The following is a 22,890-nucleotide window of genomic DNA, read 5'->3' as shown; positions in this document are numbered from 1 at the left end:
GTTGGCAGTTGGTAGTTGGTTGTTGCTGTTGCTTTTGTTGCTGCTGCTGCTCAACGTACTTAAGCATGCATATGAAAATGTCGGATTCTAGGCTTTAATGCCCCACATTCCGCTGTCGAGTGGAAGCGAGATGGAGCGAGCATTCAGTCGCCCATTCATTCATTCATTTTCGCATTGCACTGGCTCACATTTCTTTCTCCAAATTGTTAAAATGGAGCATGCAAAATAATTGCGTGCACCCCCGAACACCCACGCCCCCATGCCCATGTCCCGCCCCTTTTATTCCAACCTCCAACCTCCCCCTCCCCCTCCCCCCTTATGCAACATTTTGCCAGGCATATAATATTTTGCTCTTAATTCGTTAGCAAAGTTTCGTTGCAGCCAATGCAAGCTTCACTTTTAAATTGCAATTGATGCTGAGCAGTTTTTCCATTTGGGCCCAGCCATCAACAGTGTTGCCCACCAAAGTTGGCAAAATCAATAGCCAAATTAAGGCTCACAAATGGGCCCACAAATAGCTACAAATGAGTCGAAATTATTTAAAGTATCCCACATTGGCATTTATTAATGATTTTTTTGATTATTAACATGTGCATTTATTCACAGTTTTTACGATATTGGGCTCCTATTGCAAGTTTTCTGGATAAAGTTAATGTTTTTACTTTTTTCACATATGAAGAGTATTTAACTTACATTGTTTTTCCAACTTAACAATTTATATATTTGATTATAATCAGAAAACTTATTTTATGCATATTAAAAAAACGATACTTTTTTTTAATTATTCTAATACCGAAATCACTTAAATGAAATGTAAATTTCAAGTTATTTTAGTTTTAGCGTTTTTAGCAATAAATGCAAATAATGATGAGAACTAATCGGTTTTAATATTAAATTACTGTAAGGAAAGTTATTTTTGAATGTAATTCACAAAGTCGACATAAAGTTTAAAGCTAAGAATCCCATTTTCGTTGTGACCCCTGAGAATATCCTTTTCCTCCAAAAATCCAAACGGGCACATCTATCCTCGTTCATTAGAGGGAGTAAAAGAGAAATGCGTATTTGATTATCTTTCGGTTCGGACTTGGAACCAACAAAGCCATACAAATGGATGCCACAAATATGCATTTTGCAGGCAAAATTGTGCATTTGCCGATGGAGAAAAGTGGTCCGGAGAAAAGCGGTGTGGAAAAATAGTTCCTGGACTCACAGCGGGCGATACGAGTTGACTTGAACCCGAATGCAAGTGCAGTTGCATTCGATTAAGTTCTGTTTACCCAAGAAGCCAAACACTCGGTTACACCAATTTACAACACTGAGGAGGGAGTGGTCGTGTCCTGTTTACCATTGGTATTCCATATATTCAGTCTCTGAAAAATCACTGGGGAAGAAGGCAAAAAGTTGTCTTGTACTTTGAACATACTAGCATTCTGATTCTCTTTTCTAAGTGCAATATGACACACTTGTTTCAGTAACCTCTAAAAAAAACAAAAGAGAGCCTTTAATTCCTTTCCGGTATATTTTAAGTTGTCATTGAGTAATAAATATCTCTGTCGTAGTTGTATTTATATTAAAGTTTTATTTTATTACCATGCTAAGCCCATCGAATTAAGTCGTAAGGATTTGCTTTTTTAAATGTATTGTTGGTAATATAAGTAAAAATATACATTCCATGATTTTGATTTATAACTGTATTAAATTATTTTGGTTAAATAACTCAGTTTATTGAAAATTTTGCAATAAAGCAATTATTAACATAAAAGGCATATTTAAGTAGGAATTTTTTTACTTCAATACTTTTTTTTTAATGAAGCAAACTCAAAATTCGATAAATTCTTGCATTTTTTACAGGCGTTATTGACTTTTGTTTTTAGTTATTAAAAATACAAGATATTCTTTTAAGAGTAAACAAATGAATTATTTGCAGTACTCACCAGTTGGCATTATTAAGTGGTTTAAAATCAAGAACCATCATGCAGGTAGTAGTCATTTTAAGGGTCCACAAAGAGATATCCGATTTGACAGGAGGCTTGGAGGTCCTTCGAATGATATCCCCAAGGACTCCTCCTTCAAACCCCATAAACGATAACAGTCCCACACACAATCCTTGAGTCCTCGACACCATGGTAAGGTTGGGTCCTCTGGCAGGATAACCTTTGCGCCTCGTGTCCTTTCGAACGTTTGCGTGGCCATTGAGCAGTCAGCCTTAACCCGCATCGAGCGGAGGCTGTCAGTAATGACCCACTTGTGCCCCCTTTCCCTGCCCCCTTTCCCCTGTGTTTTAGTGCATTCAAATGCTCACTCATCAAAATCAAAAGTCAAATTGTCTGTCTAAGCCAAGGAAGCAGCCATAAACAGAGGGCTGGCCAGCTGCGTTGCCAACTCGTCTGTTTTATAGCCAAAGTTTCAAAAAGGGTTACCATTCGATGGGAAAACTATTAGATATTAAAATTCCAACTTGGCACTTTGTATTTAAAAAAAATGTTGTATTTATATTTTAATGGGTTTAAAAATGTCCAAAAAAAGTTTTAAATTTATACAAATCAAATAATAAAATTTTTTGTTTTTGCTGTACTTATTTTATTTATTTTGCTTAACTTATTAAAATATACAATTTTGTTTTTTTTTTAAATACATTACACAAATAAATAATTATGCAAAATAGCTTTAGTTTACCTGGTGTTTTTGATTCTTTATCTTAATTTGTTAATATTTGTTATGTGCCACACTATAAACCTTTTAATTTATTAATTCTGACTTAGACAGAATATATCTGATGGGTAGGGAACTATTTATCTTAGTAATAAACAAAATTAGCCATTTTAGCTATACCTCACTTGGCTACTTTTTGTAATGCATATAAGTGTTCAGCACTGGCTTTTCGGGGACTGGAAATGGAAATGGGATGCCTCCCTGCAATTGCTATTAAGTTCACTTTACGTCCAGAAGTCAAAGTGAAAGTACCGAGGTGGGGTGGGAAGGGGGGGTGGTGATGTTGCTACGATATCCTGGCACCGGCTGCTATTTATTTTCATTTTCGTGCATTTATGGCTTTATCTTCTCCTCTCTGACACTTTGTCGTTTTTATCGTTTCAGCGTTAATTCGGTTAAGCACTTAAAGCTGGTGGTGGTGGTCCACATGGACTGGATCTGGAGCTGGAGCAATGCTGCGTTGACAGCGGCCATTGGGTCATCGTCATCGTCATCGTCGTCGTCATCCGTTGAGAAATCCGGCGGACAAATTGCCCCACGAGGCGCACCTGTCTAGTTCGAATCCACCGCATCCGGCTATTCCGTCCTCCAGGCGGTCATCATGTCCAGCAGTCACTCCGGCACAATGGGCCGTAAACGGGCGGGCAGCGGCAGTGCTGCCGGCAGCGAGTATTACTACGCTTCCGGCGGATTGGCAGGACTCGCAGGACTTCCAGGATCGGGCAATGGGGGCGTTGGCATTGGCGGGGGGGAGCAATTGCGACGACAGCGATCCGCCGAGTGGCACAGTCACGGCCGTCACAGTCACGGTCACGGCCACGGCCTGGGTCACGGCCTCGGTCACGGCCTCAGTCACGGAATGGGTCACGGCTATGGGAGCAGCAGCGAGGACGAGTACCAGAACACCGGACAGGCCACGGCCTTCGACACCCAGCTGCTCGCCCAGCTGCTGCTGCAGAGTCAGCAATTGGCAAGTGAGTACCCCGGCGGATACACTCAGAGAAATGTATTGAAATAACCCAACTCGGGAGTTTTAAATCTGCAGGAGATAGCTGCCTTTAAAGTGCAATTCATTGTTATTTTTCTTAACCCCTTATTAGTGAATACCTACTGCATATAACTATTCATAAAAATATTTTCATTCAAATCCAAACAAAAATATTCCTAGTGATATTTAATATTAAACCTATACAGAAAATAAAACAAAAAAAGAGGATGGGTTAAAAAATGTGTGTTATATCCGTTATTAAAAGGAGAAACAAGGGGTACCTTTCAAAAATCCTTTTTATAAAATAATTAGTTGATTTGAATACGAATCTACCTAATACTAAACATATATTACTATTCTCTGCAACTAGTCATGAAAAAAAATAGTTTTTAATATAGTTTTCAATCAGTCGATTGTTTTTACTTGATCTCAAACATTTTTAAAGGCCCAATCAATATAACACAATTCTAAGATAATAAATTTAATTACCAACAATATGCCCTTAACATTTGTATTAACAATTTAACAATAAACAATCTATATCCATTAAGCAATGTAAAATAAGAGTTTCCCTTTGTTTGGCCCAGTGTAGTCCGAAGGTTTTTCATAAGACAGATATTAGGAAACAAATGCGATTTACCCAGTCGGTCAAGCTGGTAAATATTCATTATTTAATTTAATTGAATTATTCAGCTGCCGCATCTGTGTCGAAGATGTCGAGTAACCAAGTAACCAAGTAACCAACTAGCCGACTGGCTTAGGTCCTGGCACACAAATCGATTCCAATTGCGACCATTGAAATGGAGCTGGCCAAGATGCCGGGATAAATCGGCGGGATGGGGTAAAACTTAAGCGGTGAGGGGAGATGTGGGCACCCCTGACATTTCTCTGATTGAATTCAGTAAACCATCCGATGTAACCGATGAGCCACAGTGAAGCTGACAGGAGAAAACACAACTCCATTGCATATCACTGTATTTGATAAATTTTAATCTTGCTTAAATCTTTTTCAAAGAAAATTGAATTTAATTAGCCTGTCATCACAAAAACATTTAAACAATTAAGCCCCTAGTAAAATTCGCATAATTTTTTTTAATTGGTTATATTTTCTAGACTTACACACATTTTGAGAAAGACATTTTATATTTTGTTAAAGTTTTTTTAAGACGAAATTCATTTAATTATTTATTTTTTCAAATTCAAGACATTATTATGCAATTTATAAATTGATTTATAAATTCAAGAAAACTTAGTTAAAGATTTAATTTATACAGCCCACGTAAAAAACAAAAAAAGAATCTTTATACTTTTTATATTTGCAACTAAGTTGCACACAACTTGGATCCTTTTTACAAGGAAATAAAAAGCACGAATGAGGTATCACCAAACCGTCATTTAACTGCGAGTTTTCACTGTGCTCGACATTACTCTGATGGCAGCACCGCGAACGTCAGCAGTGTGCAATTCAATTACAATCAAGTTGGCAGCGCCAGCCTAATGGCCGATACAATGGCGCATCCTCTTCGGCATTATCCCTCTGTCCGCCCACTTTTCCGCCCCATTTCCCCCCCCCACTATTACGCCCACTTTCCCGGAGCGAACTTAATCGAAGCATAAAACGCAAATCGCAGCGACTACCGAGGCAAACGCTCTTTTTACGGCCCGCCTGCATTTGTTTCGTTTCATTTTATTGTCTGTTAATATTTAATGCAATTTACGATTCATTTTTTACAACCTAATAACGCTCGGACGGACGCGACGATTCCTCGCAAATTGTTTGCCGGCCGTTACTCTTGCGGGGAAATTGAAAAGCCAGCTTTCCCTTTTTCCCAGTTTCCACGCGGCAAAAGAAAAACAGAAGCTGCCTCCTGCGGCGTGCAAATTGCAAATGTTGGTCTCCGCAGAGAGCAAATGCTCAAATATTTGATCGCAGTGTAGTGAACACGAGAACATGGAAACATGGAGCTCTTAATTTTGTGGATTCTCTAGAACCAGCCTTTTCCATCAAATTTCATTCGAGTATGAAACAACAATTGCTAAAAAAACCATACTTGTTTTAGTTCAGTATATAAATTTCTCTTTTGCAAATTAAGAACTGTTTGAAAATTTGAAAGTTTAATTTTTAGTTTTATTTACTTTTTTATTATTTAATATTTATATTTATTTTATGTTCTTCAGAACAAAGAGATAGTGTTATTAAAATCGATACTAAAAGAACATCGTACCACGACGAAGCTAATTTGTAAATTTTCAAGACAAAAAGAAACTAAATTAATAGAACAAATTTAAAAGTCTCATAGTTAACCCAAAACACCTTATTAAAAAAACCATTCTCTTTATAAATTTATAGATTTAAGTACACATTTTTGAACACATTTCTAAATAGCGGTCCTTGCACAATAGCTTTGGTAAAACAATATTTTCAATGTAATACTTAAAGAAGTCAGTATCAATTTTAACAATAGACTTGTTCCTTAAAATAATCTCAATCTAAAAAAATTATGAACGAAATTGTTTTTTCTTTTTAATGGTTAAACAAATTTTCACTTAAATTAACAGCAGTTATTCTCATATTTTTACCCAAAATTGTCTTGCTTGTCTTATGATTATCTGTCCAGATATATAATATACATATTATTAGAATAACAAGATCGTCGAAGTTTTTATAATGGGAAGTTATATATCTGTCTCAAAGCCAAAATATATTTATACTGAATTAATCTAATGTTTTGATTCTCTTTTACATTTGCAGGCATGGAGCACTATAATTCGGACTGCGAGCCGGATTACCTGAGACAACGGGATCGCCACCTGGAGGACACGCCCTGGGCGATGCCCCGCCCACGGTGACGGCCGCCCCCGAGGTGACCTACGCGCAGCCGCACCAGCAGCGCTCCTCGCTGGGGTCACCACTGAAGGTGTCCACCGTTTCGGCGGGAAAATACCAATCGAACGCGAATCTGGGCCTATTCCCCAACAGCAGCAGCAGCGGCGGCAGCAGCGTTCAAAATGGAGCCACAGCCAACACGCCGCGCAGCACAAATCCCTTTCTGAGCGCCAAGTTTTCCGGCGAGGAAAACGCCCTGGAAAACATCCTGAAAACCTCGGCCTCCTCCTCGACGGCGGCCTCAAGTAATCGCAGCCACCGCAACCGCAGTGCGGTGAATCGCTTGAGCGGAATGACCAGTTCCAGCAGCGATTCCCAGACCCACCAGCAACTCCAAATCGCCCAGCAGCAACAGCAGCAGCAGCAACAGATTGCCGCGGTGAAGCAGCAACTGCTGCCGCCGGAGGACAGCGGCGACGATGAGTTCGTCCTGGGATCCTTGGACATGGGCCACTGCAGCAGCGGCGGGGAGTCCGAGGAACCGCCGCCGGAACCGGCACCCCCGGAAATCCCGCCTCGCACCCAGTCGCTCCTCATGTCCCTACGCAAGCACTCCGACTACAAGCTCAAGTACGAGGAGAAGGGCGACCAGAAGCACGAGGAGTTCATCCCCACCAGCCAGCTGCAGAAGGGTGAGTTGAGTCTTCTCATTTTCACAAAAAAAAACATTGTCCCATAAACAGCCAGGGAAGCCAACTTCAATTCAAAACTGAATAAACGTTAAAATTATAGATTTTTAGAGAAATAAACCACCAGTCTTAGGAGGTATGCCACTTTGAAATCGGATAAAATTTGGTAAAGTTATGAACTCTAGAAGTCCAATTTTGGCTCACCCTTAACAAGTCGTCGGAAACTTAGAAATAACTAACATGAAAATGGGTCAAAAATTTGACTAACGTTAAAATGAAAATTTTGAATGCAGATTTTTAGAGATTCAAACCACGAGTCTTAGGAGGTATGTTACTTTAAAATCGGATAAAATTTGGTAAAGTTATGAACTCTAGAAGTCCAATTTAGAGTCACCCTTAACAAGTCGTCGGAAACTTAGAAATAACTAACATGAAAATGGGTCAAAAATTTGACTAACGTTAAAATGAAAATTTTGAATGCAGATTTTTTGAGAATCAAACCACGAGTCTTAGGAGGTATGTCACTTTGAAATCAGATTACATTTGGTAAAGTGATGAACTCTAGAAGTCCAATTTAGGGTCCCCCTTAACAAGTCGTCGGAAACTTGGAAATAACTAACATGAAAATGGGTCAAAAATTTGACTAACGTTAAAATGAAAATTTTGAATGCAGATTTTTAGAGAATCAAACCACGAGTCTTAGGAGGTATGTTACTTTAAAATCGGATAAAATTTGGTAAAGTTATGAACTCTAGAAGTCCAATTTAGGGTCACCCTTAACAAGTCGTCGGAAATTTAGAAATAACTAACATGAAAATGGGTCAAAAATTTGACTAACGTTAAAATGAAAATTTTGAATGCAGATTTTTAGAGAATCAAACCACGAGTCTTAGGAGGTATGTCACTTTAAAATCGGATAAAATTTGGTAAAGTTATGAACTCTAGAAGTCCAATTTTGGGTCACCCTTAAGTCGTCGGAAACTTAGAAATAACTAACATGAAAATGGGTCAAAAATTTGACTAACGTTAAAATGAAAATTTTGAATGCAGATTTTTAGAGAATCAAACCACGAGTCTTAGGAGGTATGTTACTTTAAAATCGGATAAAATTTGGTAAAGTTATGAACTCTAAAAGTCCAATTTTGGGTCAACCTTAACAAGTCGTCGGAAACTTAAAAATAACCAACATGAAAATGGGTCAAAAATTTGACTATCGTTAAAATGAAAATTTTGAATGCAGATTTTTAGAGAATCAAACCACGAGTCTTAGGAGGTATGTCACTTTGAAATCGGATTAAATTTGGTAAAGTTATGAACTCTAGAAGTCCAATTTAGGGTCACCCTTAACAAGTCGTCGGAAACTTAAAAATAACCAACATGAAAATGGGTCAAAAATTTGACTATCGTTAAAATGAAAATTTTGAATGCAGATTTTTAGAGAATCAGACCACGAGTCTTAGGAGGTATGTCACTTTGAAATCGGATTAAATTTGGTAAAGTTATGAACTCTAGAAGTCCAATTTAGGGTCACCCTTAACAAGTTGTCGGAAGCTTAGAAATAACTAACATGAAAATGGGTCAAAAATTTGACTAACGTTAAAATGAAAATTTTGAATGCAGATTTTTAGAGAATCAAACCACGAGTCTTAGGAGGTATGTCACTTTAAAATCGGATAAAATTTGGTAAAGTTATGAACTCTAGAAGTCCAATTTTGGGTCAACCTGTTACAAGTCGTCGGAAACTTAAAAATAACCAACATGAAAATGGGTCAAAAATTTGACTAACTTTAAAATGAAAATTTTGAATGCAGATTTTTAGAGAATCAAACCACGAGTCTTAGGAGGTATGTCACTTTAAAATCGGATAAAATTTGGTAAAGTTATGAACTCTAGAAGTCCAATTTAGGGTCACCCTTAACAAGTCGTCGGAAACTTAGAAATAACTAACATGAAAATTGGTCAAAAATTTGACTAACGTTAAAATGAAAATTTTGAATGCAGATTTTTTGAGAATCAAACCACGAGTCTTAGGAGGTATGTCACTTCAAAATCGGATAAAATTTGGTAAAGTTATGAACTCTAGAAGTCCAATTTTGGGTCAACCTTAACAAGTCGTCGGAAACTTAAAAATAACCAACATGAAAATGGGTCAAAAATTTGACCAACGTTAAAATGAAAATTTTGAATGCAGATTTTTAGAGAATCAAGCCACGAGTCTTAGGAGGTATGTCACTTTAAAATCGGATTAAATTTGGTAAAGTTATGAACTCTAGAAGTCCAATTTAGGGTCACCCTTAACAAGTTGTCGGAAACTTGGAAATAACTAACATGAAAATGGGTCAAAAATTTGACTAACGTTAAAATGAAAATTTTGAATGCACATTTTTAGAGAATCAAACCACGAGTCTTAGGAGGTACGTCACTTTCAAATCGGATTAAATTTGGTAAAGTCATGAGCTCCACAAGTCCACTTTGGGGTCACCCTTTTGCAAGTGTAAAAATATTGATCAACCTTAAATTTACAAATTTGAATGCAGATTATTAAAGAATCAAACTACAAGTATTAAAAAGTGTGCCACTTTTAAATCGGCTTGAATTTGGTAAAATGATCGACTATTTAATTGTGGGTGACATTTGACCACTCACTTGCAAATCAACGAAAAACTTACATGAAATAACTAACATGAAATGCAATTAGTTTTCTGTATTTAATCACAGATTTGAAGCAGTTATCCTTAGTAAAAAAATATTGACTTAATATGAACTCATAAATTGAGTTGAGAAACAGAGAGCTTGAAATAATGCATTCGAAATCAGTTTCTTAATTAAATTAGCAGAAGGTGGAGTTTAAATAGCTTAAATAGAATTGACTATAGGGATGTGAAAAGAAAACTATTAAAATCAGAGAAATAATCTCTTATCTTACCAAAATTTTCCATAATTTTAATGAGTCAAAGTTTAATTAAAACTTTTAAAAGGTGCTACACATTAAAATGATTTTATAACAACTAAAAGTGACGCGCATTACGGTTACAATATGTATTACTATATATCTGATTCTTAATATTAGCATTTTAAGCAAATATGAAAACTAATATAGGCCAATATAATAACTTAATTGTTCCGATTATTCATTTCAATATATCATGCTAGACACCCAGAATTAGAGTTTGCTTTAATATTTCTTGTTTGATTTGTTTGTTTAAGACACCTGCTTGTTCTTAATTCAAACAGCAAAAGGAACATTTCAGTCATGGAGGAAATAAAAAGCAGGGAAATTTCATAAAATCTCCCAAGCTTTTCGTCCTAAGCTTTTTGGTACAGTTTCGTAAGCACACTATGTTTTTCGAAATGGCCAAAGCTTTTCGTCCTATTCGGAAAGTTTAGCCTTAACAGCGCTTCCAGGACAATGTTACACTTGTGTTAAGCGTTAACATTTGGGACAAGTTTCGAAAGCTTTTTACTACTTAAAACCGGCTTACTACATTATGTTTTTTCCATGTTATTTTCTTACAGATTATATTCTCAGCGATAACCTCCGCACAGATCAGCAGCTAAAGCCTCTGTCACCAGGCGACTCAAATGGGTAAGTCCAGTAAATATATATTTGAACAAGCTACTTTTAAAAATCATCTCGAATTTTGACATTCAAAAGAGTTTAGAAATTAATTTAGGAATTCAAAAAAAAACTTTATAAAATGTAATGTTTGGGAAATATACACATTTATTAATTGTTTAGCAGTACTTTTCATGTTTTCAAAGCTCTCAATTTATTTCTCTAAAGTTATTTGCTTAGAATAATAATAAAAAAAGCATCGGGAATTTAACCTGACTTAACATCATATTTTTCTTTGGGTTATTCGCCTGTGTGCTGTTTCTGTCATCGACTCCCGACTTAAATCCATCAAGCGGAATTTTTGGGGTGACAAAAGTGGGTGAAGTCCTTTTTTTGCGGGAGTTTGGAATGTTCGGGAAATACAGCGCCGAAGGAACCTCCACAATGTCAACGTTTGCCCTCTAATCTCCGGCTGGACTACAGCACTCTTTGAAGCTCATGTTACCCGAAACCCGTCCAGACAAAAAGCAAAATATGCACTTAAAAAAATATTGGAAAGCCTCGAAAAGGTCTTACAAAATTTTGGGCCCTTATCAAAGATATATGCATAAGATATAAAAAGTTTTGCCATTATTTAAAGCAAACGAAAATATACTTAAAATACCCAAATAATTAAAATAAAAAACAAACATATGTTTTTATAAAGCCGAATACTAGTACTTTAAGAACTTATTAATTTTCAGTTTCATTTCAATCAGAATTTAATGATATTTGATAGTTTCTTTTGGATTTTTCCTTGTGTTCGTGGAGTACGGAGTAAAATGAAGTTCGCCTCATGTTAACGGCAATTAAATCCTCAAAATGGTTTCGCATTGGCATCCGTGTTCGCCGGATCGCAGTTTGTTTGTTTATCAGCGCCCGTCTGTCGTTCTGTCTGTATGTCGGTCTCTTTTTCAGTCGCACCCTCCGTCTCTTTCCCATCTTTGCCGTCCACAGTCTCGTATCTCATCTACAAGTGCAGCTTCATTGTAATCCCAGGCAGATGTGGAGACACCAAAGCCGCAGCGCCAAACTTCAAAATGGCTGCCTTTGGTGGCCATTGGATTCTCCTTTTTCCTACCCCCCCATTTCACCCCCCCCCCTTACCCCTCTTGGATTTCCAAAAACACCCCCCTTTACCCCACCCATCTGGCAAAAAGATGTCCGTAGCATTTTGCGGTTTTGTAAGCGGCTTTCGCCTCGCATTTGCTTTGCTCTGCTCCTCTGCATTTCTCGTCCTTCAGGCCTGTTTGTGTGTCCTGCCACGCCCTCTTGCCGCCTCCGCCCCCACATTTCCACCGACTTTTTCCACTTGCCACCTGCCACCTGATGCTCCAGTTCCAGTTCCAGTGGCTGTGTGCAGCATAATTAAAGAACTCGCTTGGAGATTACGTGGTTTTATAGGTTTAACCATTGCCATTGGATCTCCTCTCCTTGCTTTCAGTTTCGCCACGACTTGTACCATACTTCTTTCACATTTCGGTGGATTTTCCGAGGCGGTCCAAGGTGGGGGGCAGGAAAAGCGGAAAAGCGTTTCAGGTAGCCGAAAGTTTCCACCGCAAGACAGACGCTAATGTTACAGCTAATGATTGCGGAGCTCCAGGAACTCCAACAGCTCCTCGCGAGTATCCGATGCTGGGGATATTCATCTGAATGGAATGGAAACCATGGAGCACAAACAATGGCTGAGGCTTAAAAAGTGAGGCGGGAACGAGTCGATTTTCGCCGGGAAACGAGAGATAGTCAAGTGGTTTGTTTACACTAAATTACTGTTACGAAGTACGAGAGTCTTAATTTGGTGGAGATTTTGGGGCTAATTAAGTCAGGAGTATTTAAAATATGGACCAAAAAGAAGCCAACTTTTTGCGGCTCTTAAGGAGTTGTGGTTACAAAAACTAAATTAAAACCAAGGTCTTACTTTCATACAAGCCATTGATTTTTTATACATTTTCATATTGATCAGTATTAGAGATTAAGTTAGGTCAAATTTTAAAACACAATATTGTAGTAATGTCATTAAGTGTAATAGATAAAATATGCTTTTATATTTTTTTACTTGTAAAAAAGACTTTATAATCTTAAGAAAGTACATAAACTGAAATTAGTGGATCCCCCTAAAAAACCGTTTAATATTAAAATAATACTTTTTAAGAAAGTGTTGATAAAATTATTAAGTGCAGATAAAGAATATTTACTGGCAATGCTTTCCACAGATTCCAAGGCTTAAATGTGAACCTGGAAAGGCGCCCAAGAAAGCCACACTTAGCTCAACCTTTAATGCTGGCACTAAGACTTCTTAGTCTTAGAATAAACTCAGCAGATAATCGCACAAAGGACCCAAAGTGGATCACGGACCTGCGGTGGGAACAATCCATAATGGCCTTGCCAAAAGATGAGAGATTATCGGGGCTGGCTGAGCGGAGTACATGGCATATTCTATTAATGTGGGGATCATGAAAGTTTTTACAACTAAAACCGGATTGGAATTGCCAATTTCATGCTTCGAGTGCAGAGCCGCAGAAAGAGAGCTGCCATTTTTATGGCATATTCGTGAGCTTATTGTAATGAATTGCCTCGGATTTTTCCGTCCCTCCTTACTTTATTTTTTTTTCCTTCAAAGGGGGAGTGGCATGTGGAGCATATGGCATTTGCTGTAATCATAATTTTATGTCCGTCTAAGTAGCTGCGCATGACGACTGTCAACGACACGGCCTTTTCCCTGACCCACTCCCACATTCCGGCCCCAACGTTATCTGCACCATAAAAAATCAGTCCGGAATGCTAAAAAATGATATTCATACATATCTCATAAAAGGAAATAGCTTCTAGAAACCAACAGATTTCTTTTTAAATGTATTTGTCAATCTGTGCCTTATAAAAAATGGCTTACAACTATTATTTGGCTTTCTTTTATGAATATTATACAACTTTATAGAATTAATAAAAATAATATAATAATATAATTAATATATTTTTTTTACTAATCAACACTTTATAAAGATTTCCTTAAATCATGGTGAAACTTACTTGGAGTTTTTTCAATGGAAAAATACCATTTCTTATTTATAGACATGGTTTTTCAGTGATTTTATAATTTAATTTTTTTTGCGATTAGAAAATATTCAAAAAAACGAGGATTTTCCAGCTCTAAATTCCCCCTTTTTTTCGCTGAGTGCGGCAAGTGTGTGGACATCCTGTCAGGCAGCGTCTTAAGCTGTCTGCCACACGTTGTGGCTGCCACAAATTCGAAGGACATGGACTGGCGCGGAGTCCTGCAACAGTTAGCGGTCAATTGACTGCACTGTGGCCGTCATCCGGCCCAGTTGTCTTTGGCAGATCTGGGTCTGGACTGTGGGAGACCGGAAACCGAGTCCCGAAAGTAACTGACAGCCAATAGCCAAAAGCATTAACTATCAAGCACAGCAGCCTTCAATGTTAAAGACATCTTTTAAGCATTGCGTTTTAAGATTTTTTCAACTCATCATATTTAGCTTGACATAGATTTCAAAAAAAACTTCATTAGGTTAAAAACATTTAATCATTCGACCTATCAAAGTAAATTTCGATATTGAATCTAATTTTTTGTTAAAAATAAATACTTTTTTAATGCTTAGTTTTTGTGAAGATATATTAAATAAATTACAAGTAAATTTCAAAGCATCAAAATTATTCTTGTGACTTTAATATGCCACAATTTTTAAGTCCACTTTCATGGTAAAATGAGTTAAGAATACATCTTAATGTTTTTTAGGTAAGTTAATATTAATAGTTGTTGTGTATGTATTTATTCACAATTTATTTAAATATGTGCTCAGTGTTGAATACTTCGCATGATCAACAATGGGCTAATTTTTTTGAGTTAGTTCTGTTTTGGCAGATCGTTAACGAATGATCATTGAATGTGGTTGATGATGTTGAAGGTGAAGTCAAAGATGTTCATGATCGCTGACAGTCGAAGATGTATGATGGGAATTAATAAAACAAGCGTAAACACTTAAAAGGCGCTCCATACCGGATTTACTCAATCGTTTTTCTTTTTTTAAGTCACAGCCCCTACCATTTTGGAAACAAAAAAACAAAACAACCGAAAACCTTTCCAACGCCCCCGCACTTTTGATCGGTGAGTGAGTCAGAGATTGAGTGAGTGTCTCACTGAGTGAGTGCCTCGGTTTTTCTGGTGTTCGCGTTTGTTTGTCAGAAAGAACCAAAAGATCTTGGTCAAGCCGGGGAAATTAGAGTTTCGACTTGGAGATACCTCATAAAATGATTTGACAATTATGTCCTTAAAGAAACTCCATGAAGAACGAGTACACTTTACACACTATTATAATTTAATAAAAATTTAAAATATATGTATATATAATATTTATATATACAGTCTTATCAATTTTTCTTTTGTATTGTGTGGTTCTCTTTAACATATATAAACAAACTCCGCTTAAAACCCAGTTCTTAGTGGTTTTTAAAATATATTTGAAACCACAAATGGGCATTTGTGCACAAAGTAAAATGTATATTACAAATTTTACCAACCAATATTTTAAAATCAAAAGTTAGCTGCTTATATACCTAAACAAATTGGTTAACAAAGTTAAAAAATTGCTTAAATAAACTAGAGTTTAAGTTGACTTTATAAATGATAGATTAAATCAATTGAATTGTCAAAAAAAACAAATGATTTGTTTTCGAGCAGGTCAACTGTGAATTAATCACTCTTTGGGTAATATGATCCACGAAACAGTAAAAAATGGTATACCTCGAAACCACCGCCAATAGCCGGGTATCAAAGCCGCGGAAAACGAACAGACTAATTGAAAACAATCATTAAACAGAAACTGAGACCTGGGATACGAATTGGAATACGAATACGAATACGAATACGGATACGGATAAACTGGGGAGTGAGTGAAGTCGAGGTTTGGGGCGCCCGTTTATGTGTATCACTTAATTATAACTGTACACACACATCCGCCAGAAGATACGGCATCCAGAAGATACAGATACTGACTCAGTGGGATACTCTCCTCGGTTTGCTTATCCACTTCATTAAAGGAGTTGAAAAGGTGGCACGGCAACCAAATGTATTGTGTGCGTTATTTGGTATATTGTAGTAGATGGTATATGAGTGGATGGCAATGGGGATGGCACAGGAATACAACCAAAAGCAGTAGGAGTTGACCGCAGAGACGTCCCACTGAGTTGGGTTCTCCACTCTTCGGACCACAAGACCTTCAGACCTTCAAGCCTTCAAACCTCGAAGACAAGACCTTCGTCAGCATGTTGCCCACTTCGTTATTAATTAGGCTTTTTGGGCTTCGTAAATCCGCGATTTCGGCGCCCTTCTCTTTCGCCGACGCAATGCTCATAATTTCGCGTAATTATATTCAATTGTTTAATTGCCGTCTGATTTGGCTTAATTGAATTTGTCTCTGGATGTCAAAACAAAGTTGAAAGTTCAATCAGGGGCGAATGCTGGCCTGGGAGCTCAAAACGGAAATCGTTGACATTTTTGACCAGAACTTAATTAAATCCAGACATTAGAAAAATACATGTCTAATATGTGAACAAAAAAATAAATAACTAAAAACTTTAAAATTTAAATTTAATTTGAATAATACATAAAATGGAATTTCTTTTCAGTAAGAAACTTTTCAATACAGTTTTTTTTACAGGTATATGATTATTTAAAAATCAGATATACATTGTTTTTAAATCTGTTTTACGTATAATGCCTCATTCAATACTTTTTCCACTTCCAATTTGCTCAGAATTAAAGAAGAAAATTACAAATAAATGTAGGGAGTTAATAATACAGTACTCTTAATATTATACGATTTTAAGATTTGTTAAATTTATAGGTCTTGAAGAAAATATTATAAATATGATATAATTTGTGTCTGGGAATTTCGTTGACACTCTGTTTGTTTTGCAGATTTTCAATATAGTTAAAATATAATGCTTTGATATACTTCGAGACACATTTGTAGAAATGTATTTGGTTATTGATTGTTTTTTGTATTTTATTTTGTAAACTACTATTGAACGTTATGGTTTTCATTGAATCGCTCTGATGAATGGCTGAAAGTTGTCCATTATTTTCATGATTGGACTATCCCTAGTTTACGGGAGATATATCCAGCAACCGTAGCGGATCAGCTTACCAATAACAAATGGCCAACTATCAACAATAATAAAAGCAACAACTATGCGGGCCCACGCAACAACAAGAAAGTAAATGGGAAAATTTGAAAATATGTTGTCTTGCTTTTCCTTTTGCTCAAGTGGCGCTCAAAAAAAAAAAATAGGAGTGAGACCCCATCACTCATGAGAAATTCATAAATTCACGCCGCCGACGCTGCAATTAATCTGCTGCTGGTGCACTGAAAAATATAATACAAACTTCTTTTAAGATATCGTAAAATGAATATATATATACCACACGTTAATTATTGTTATTGAAAAATAAGAAAAAAATAATTTGTTTTATTTGAGTTTGTAAAAAAACGTAAATATATTATTGAAAATTCGACTACGACTGTTTATCTATAAATCATTTTGAATTTTAATATCATGAGTGAAAAAATGATCTTTAAGAAGTTAAAATCAATCAAAAAATTCAGTGTTCACTTTTTATAACATGTCGTTTATTATAATGTTATTAAAGTAAGAAGATTAACTTATAATTTTAAAATATCATAGAGAGAGACAAAAGACAATTACATTTTAGTTACGTATTAACAATATTTTGGCACATAAAAATATAATTTAATTCCTAAAGTTAAAATAATGTGAAAAATGATTGGTAAAGTGATATGGGATTGCATAATTTTTCTGTGTGCATTATCCAACTCACCACCTCCCTCTGTTGCTGTCTCTTTCCTTTTTTATGCGCATGTGCGACAGCTGTTGACAGCGACGCTGGCAGCGACGTCGGCAGTGCAGTCGCCGCCCGCTGAGTCCGTTGATTGACCTTATTATTATTGTTTTTCGTTTTTTTTTTAATTTTTGGGCTGTGAGAAATGCGCCCAAATGTTGTAACGTTTTTCCTTATTTTTGGTGTTTTTTCGAAGAGGTGTCAAGTTACCCAGATACGATCGCCATTTGTAACACTCCTCTTTTTATTTCGAGCAATTAATCTTTAGCAAGCTAAAAAAGAATCACACAGAGCTTAAGATCAAAAAAAGAAACGAAAAATGCAAATTACAAGACCACAACATATTAAGATATCAAAATGAAAAACCAAAACTTTATGGCAAAGCCAAATAAATGTGATAAAAATGCAAATCCTTCAACAAGTTGTTTCCGAAATTTAGCCAAGTTGGCAACCTTTATTGTTGGCTGTATAAGAGAGACTGTTATAACTGTTATACCAAAGGATATGACAGGAGTGCAAGCAAAGAGAAAGTGTTAAGGGAGAAGTAAATTTAAAAGAGTATGAGACAGATTAAAGAGCAAAGTAAATTGTTATATAAAACATTAAAAGAGATAAAATCATAAATAACTTAAAGAAAAATAAGAAACAAAAATTAAATATTTATTAATAATATTATTTTTTTTTAAACAATTTTAAGAGTAGATATAATTTTGAGAAAATTTGTTGTTTAAGGTTGAGAAACATGTTTAAATGGAAGTTAATGCTTTGTACTCCCCTCCTCTATATATCTATTATACAGAAGTTTAAGTAAACAAAAAGGCTTAGATATATTTTAATATTTTCTTGTTATAATTAGTTATTTCAATAATAAAGAAATACCACACAGCTGTTTTAAAAACCAAAACCTAAATGCAAAATATAAATGTGAGCAAACAACAACAGAAACCTGTGGCGGCTAACATAGTGTTAGGGAAATCCTGTTTTCCGCCGCTAACAGAATGCCAACGAGAGAGATGAAGTGAGAAATGCCTAACCGAATTTAACAGGCCCGCTCTCTTTCGCTGTTAGCTCGCGTTGTCAACATTTTAGCCGACTCACGGTGGTGCGGTCACACTGTCACTGTTTCGCTTTGCGATTCGGTTTATCATCGCGTCCTGCGTTTTATCACGCCATTCGTCGACTCAGCTCCAACTCGAACGGTTCTTTCGCGGCCGTTTACCGTTATTTCGGGTGTTTTTTTTTCAAGCGGCTCCGTGTGTAAACGCGTGCGTATCGCTGCCTCTCGCTCGCACCCGTGTGCGTGTGTATATCCCCGTGTGTGCGTTGTGTGAGTGCGTTTTTGCGAAACATTTGTTGTTGCTTTCAATTCGATTTGTTATTACTCCTGATTTCGATTTCGTTCAGTTTCTCGATTTCCGCTTATCGTTTTAACACCGATATACCTATGTTTTAATCTATGTTTTTGTCGCCACTTTTTTTTCAAGTGCTAAAGTGCCAGAAAAATAAATATTAAAAAACACAAATAAAACGCAAAACAACAAAACCACTAAGAAAAATGCAAGTTTCTTAAATCAAAACATCAATATAAACGGATTACAACCACTGAGCAGCATCTCTATTTGGATAAAAAACAAAATAAAATAAAAACCAAGCGAAAATATCAACTAAATTGCAAGTGCAATTGCTTTGGAAAAAACAACAACAAAATGTAGGTCACTATATATGATAAAAGAAAAACAAACAAATGAAATACATTTTCCTTTTTCCTTGGCCCCAAAAGAAAAACGCAAAAAAAAGGGTCATACAAGTGAAAAATCAAATAACAACAACTTTGTGCAACGTTACGCTTTACCATTCTAACGGTGTTTTTTCGCTCATCCTTTTGTGAGCCATTCGCTTTTGTTATTTCTACAAATTGCCAAAAATGCTAAATGCAAATACCCAAAAAGCGGGCAAAGACATGCCATTTTGTGGGGTAAAAATAGGAATAATAAATAAGAAGTGTAATCACAGACACTATACAATGATAAAAAAGGACTTAACAAATGTTTACCAAATCGATTTCAAATTTAATAAACAAATGCTGCGGGAAACTTACCGTTTTGAAATATGCTGGTTTTTTTTAAACACAGTTTTTGATTTGCAGCTGTAAAATTTGGTCAAAATTGCTAAAAAGTTTGTTTGATTAGGAACTAACAGGACTTCAAGTTAGAAATTACTGATAACAATAAAAATATGAGTGTATCATCTTTTTTTTAAAGTAAATAATAGAAGTTGAATGTCGTTTATATTTTTGGTGGACAATTAGTAACATGTTAACGTTGTAATAAAAAATTCTATTTCAATGTGTGTTCAATCTCGTATTAAAATGGTTAGAAAAATTTTTAAGTGCATTTGTTCTGTTTATTTACAACACATTATTTGTTATTAAATAAAATTGCATAATAAAATACAGAAAATAGATTATCAAGAAATAAAAAACATTTAAGTTGTAGACTTCAAAGAAAACACAAAAAATGCTGAAGAACCTATGTAACAAGCAAAAGTTTCTTAAATTAACTTTATTTTAAATCAAAAATCTACTACACAATTTGTGTTTACTTTGAATATACTAAAACGTAATGCTGGGATTTAACTTAACGTTAAAAGTACATTGCTAAGGAAAAATATTAATTTAATCAACTTAATAATAATTAAGATCTTCAGAAGATCTCTTATTCTAAACCCGAAACTGGAAGTCATTTAACCAATTACTCACTCTAAACCAATATTTTGACTGGCAAGCATAAATGCAGCCGTCAACCTCAAACACTTTGACATCCTTAAACACGCAGTTTGTGTGAAAAAGTACAAGACTTTTCGACGGGGGAAGCCCCAGAAAAAAAAGAAGAATACATTAGCCAAAGTGCCAGCATAGTTAATAATTTATATTCATTAGTTTTTGTGCTTGGTGTTTAATGTTTTTTCTCCGGTTCGAAAATGTTGCTCAATTTGTGAGCCAGTTTGTTTATTTTCCCGCTGCCTTACAATTTCATTAGGCGTTTTGTGCTGCCATTGTTTTTTTTTTTGCACATTTGTTTAATAGACAAACGCAAATGGTTATTGCTCCGCTGTCGTCTTATTTTTTTCGCTATGACTTCGCCATGTGTTGTCAAAATGTATCTTTGTATCTTCTGTTTCTTCGGCCATCGCTGGCATCCTCGATCTTCGCCGCTTGTGGCCATAAATCAATGCCGACGGCAATCAACGGGCCCCGAAATGCGGATGGATTTATAGGCATATATAGCCTATATACCCCGCCGATCTCGGGAGGCAAGAATAATTCCCGAGACGCCCCTTTTACCCCTTTTTTGTTCAGTCTTCTGGGACAATGTGAAGTGATTCGTGGCGTTTTGCAATTAAGCAAATTGTTGAAAGAGTCCGAAAACGTTCGATTCAATCAGCTGGAGTTTTGTAAAATTTAGCTTAATTGAATGGAATCTTTATGGTCCATAAATTAAACAATACGGGAACATATTCTTATGAAGTCTCAAAGAGAGTTCATTTTTGTAAAAAAATATAAACAATTGGCAGTTTATTTAACTGGGTAATAACACAAATGGTGGAAATTATTTAACAACTTGTTTTTCTTAACTAAATTCATATACAACGAATTTGAAGCGAGGGAGTTCTTTACTTCAACTATTGTGTCTGCATGAATTATTAGTGATATTTCTTCATAAACAAAGCAATGAAAACAAAACAATATATAAAATATTTTAGTCAATGCATGATGCTTTGATATCTTTAGAATTTTGAAGTTTGGTAAAGAAATGTTAAATCATTTAATAATCAAATTTTATTGCCAATAGCCAATGTAAATATGAGTATTTTCTACATGAAAAACATTTATACTATTTAAATTGCTTAAAATTAATTGAGACATTTCTGTTTACCAATGAAATGTTTAAGATAAAATCAACATTTCAACTCGATTTGTATTGCTGGTAATAATTTGAACGTCTTATTTTGTTTATGTTTACTTAAGAAGCAAATCAGTTTAAAGTGTGAAAGAAACGACATCTTAATTAGGAAAAATATACATATATTGGCACTGGAATACGAGATAACAAAGTTGTAACTGTCTTTTACTAATTTCTAATCAGTTGAAACCAATTTAGGTATAAAAGTGGGGTTTTCAATCAAGCTTTCCTTAAATTTGAATGGGAATGCTCTTGAAAAACCTAATAACTTCGAAGAATTTCCATCGAGGCCAAAGATCGAAGTTGACCAATTCAAAATATCAGTTTCAATCGTGATGTTCTCGGGTTTCTCCCGTGAAAAAATACTCCAATCCCTATGAATTCCAGCAGCTGTTTTGGGCGCTGTTGCCGCATTTCTGGGGCAATAAAGTCGAGAAGAAGCGGCTTATATCGTATATAACCTGCTCTCGAAGTGCAGAAATCAGAGGGTCGCAATCTTGACGAAATCCTCTGCTGGTCTCCTCCTCTTCCTCCCCCGCATCTTTATCTTTTCCTCTTTCCTCGCTCCTTCATCGTTTCGCAAATGTGCCGCACAGCTGTTGTCAGTTTAACGCCACCAAAAAGAAAATGTATCTCATGGATGCAGCGAAGTATCTCGAGGTACCTGTGCCGCCCGGATTAAATTGTGAGAAAGGGCTCCTTTAGAATTTGAAATTGTATCTGACGCACAACAGATGTATTTGTATCTTAGCTCAAAAAAGTGCCGCCGAGCAGTTGTTTTACTTTTTAGATACAATAATGAATAGATATTTTTGAAAAGGGTTCTTATGTAGGTAAAAAATACCGATAAAAATAAATATAAATCCACCTCATGAACGCAAAATAATACTTTGTCTCAAATAAAATGATAAAAACTGATTTAAAAATGATCTTCAGACCATTAGATATTTGTATATATCTTTATCTGTAACCAAAATTAAAATACAAATTGCACAGGAGTATCATCTCAAGATTTAGGCATACGAAATGCGCCATACTAATTGAAACTGCACAAGTATCTGCATCATCAACTGGCAACAGTAATACGCTCAAGTGCGCAAATTAGTGCAGCAAAAATGTCAAAAGTGTTGACTGACAGTCCGCGCGATGAGTGTATGGCCGTGTGTATCTGTGCGCTACACTTGCAAATTGTTATAGTTATAGATACAAGAACCGAAATAGCAGGATTTAGAGGGCCGTTGAG

At 35.9% G+C, this 22,890-nt stretch overlaps 1 protein-coding gene across 1 annotated transcript in view; it reads left to right on the top strand.

Moving 5' to 3' along the window:
- The first annotated feature begins 3,120 nt into the window (after positions 1 to 3,120).
- LOC108038148 (teneurin-a) overlaps positions 3,121 to 22,890 on the top strand; it is a 157,460-nt gene continuing 137,690 nt past the window's right edge. Inside the window, 4 exon segments of the mRNA XM_044460888.1 lie at positions 3,121 to 3,686; positions 6,453 to 6,521; positions 6,524 to 7,219; positions 10,733 to 10,802. Coding sequence (XP_044316823.1) covers positions 3,314 to 3,686; positions 6,453 to 6,521; positions 6,524 to 7,219; positions 10,733 to 10,802 — 1,208 coding nt within the window. The 5' untranslated portion in view covers positions 3,121 to 3,313.

The sequence above is a fragment of the Drosophila rhopaloa genome, unplaced genomic scaffold (assembly GCF_018152115.1).
Source record: "Drosophila rhopaloa isolate 14029-0021.01 unplaced genomic scaffold, ASM1815211v1 contig_3, whole genome shotgun sequence".
Classification (NCBI taxonomy): domain Eukaryota; kingdom Metazoa; phylum Arthropoda; class Insecta; order Diptera; family Drosophilidae; genus Drosophila; species Drosophila rhopaloa.
Note: the sequence above shows the minus strand (reverse complement) of the source record. Positions and strands in the feature narration are given on the sequence as shown.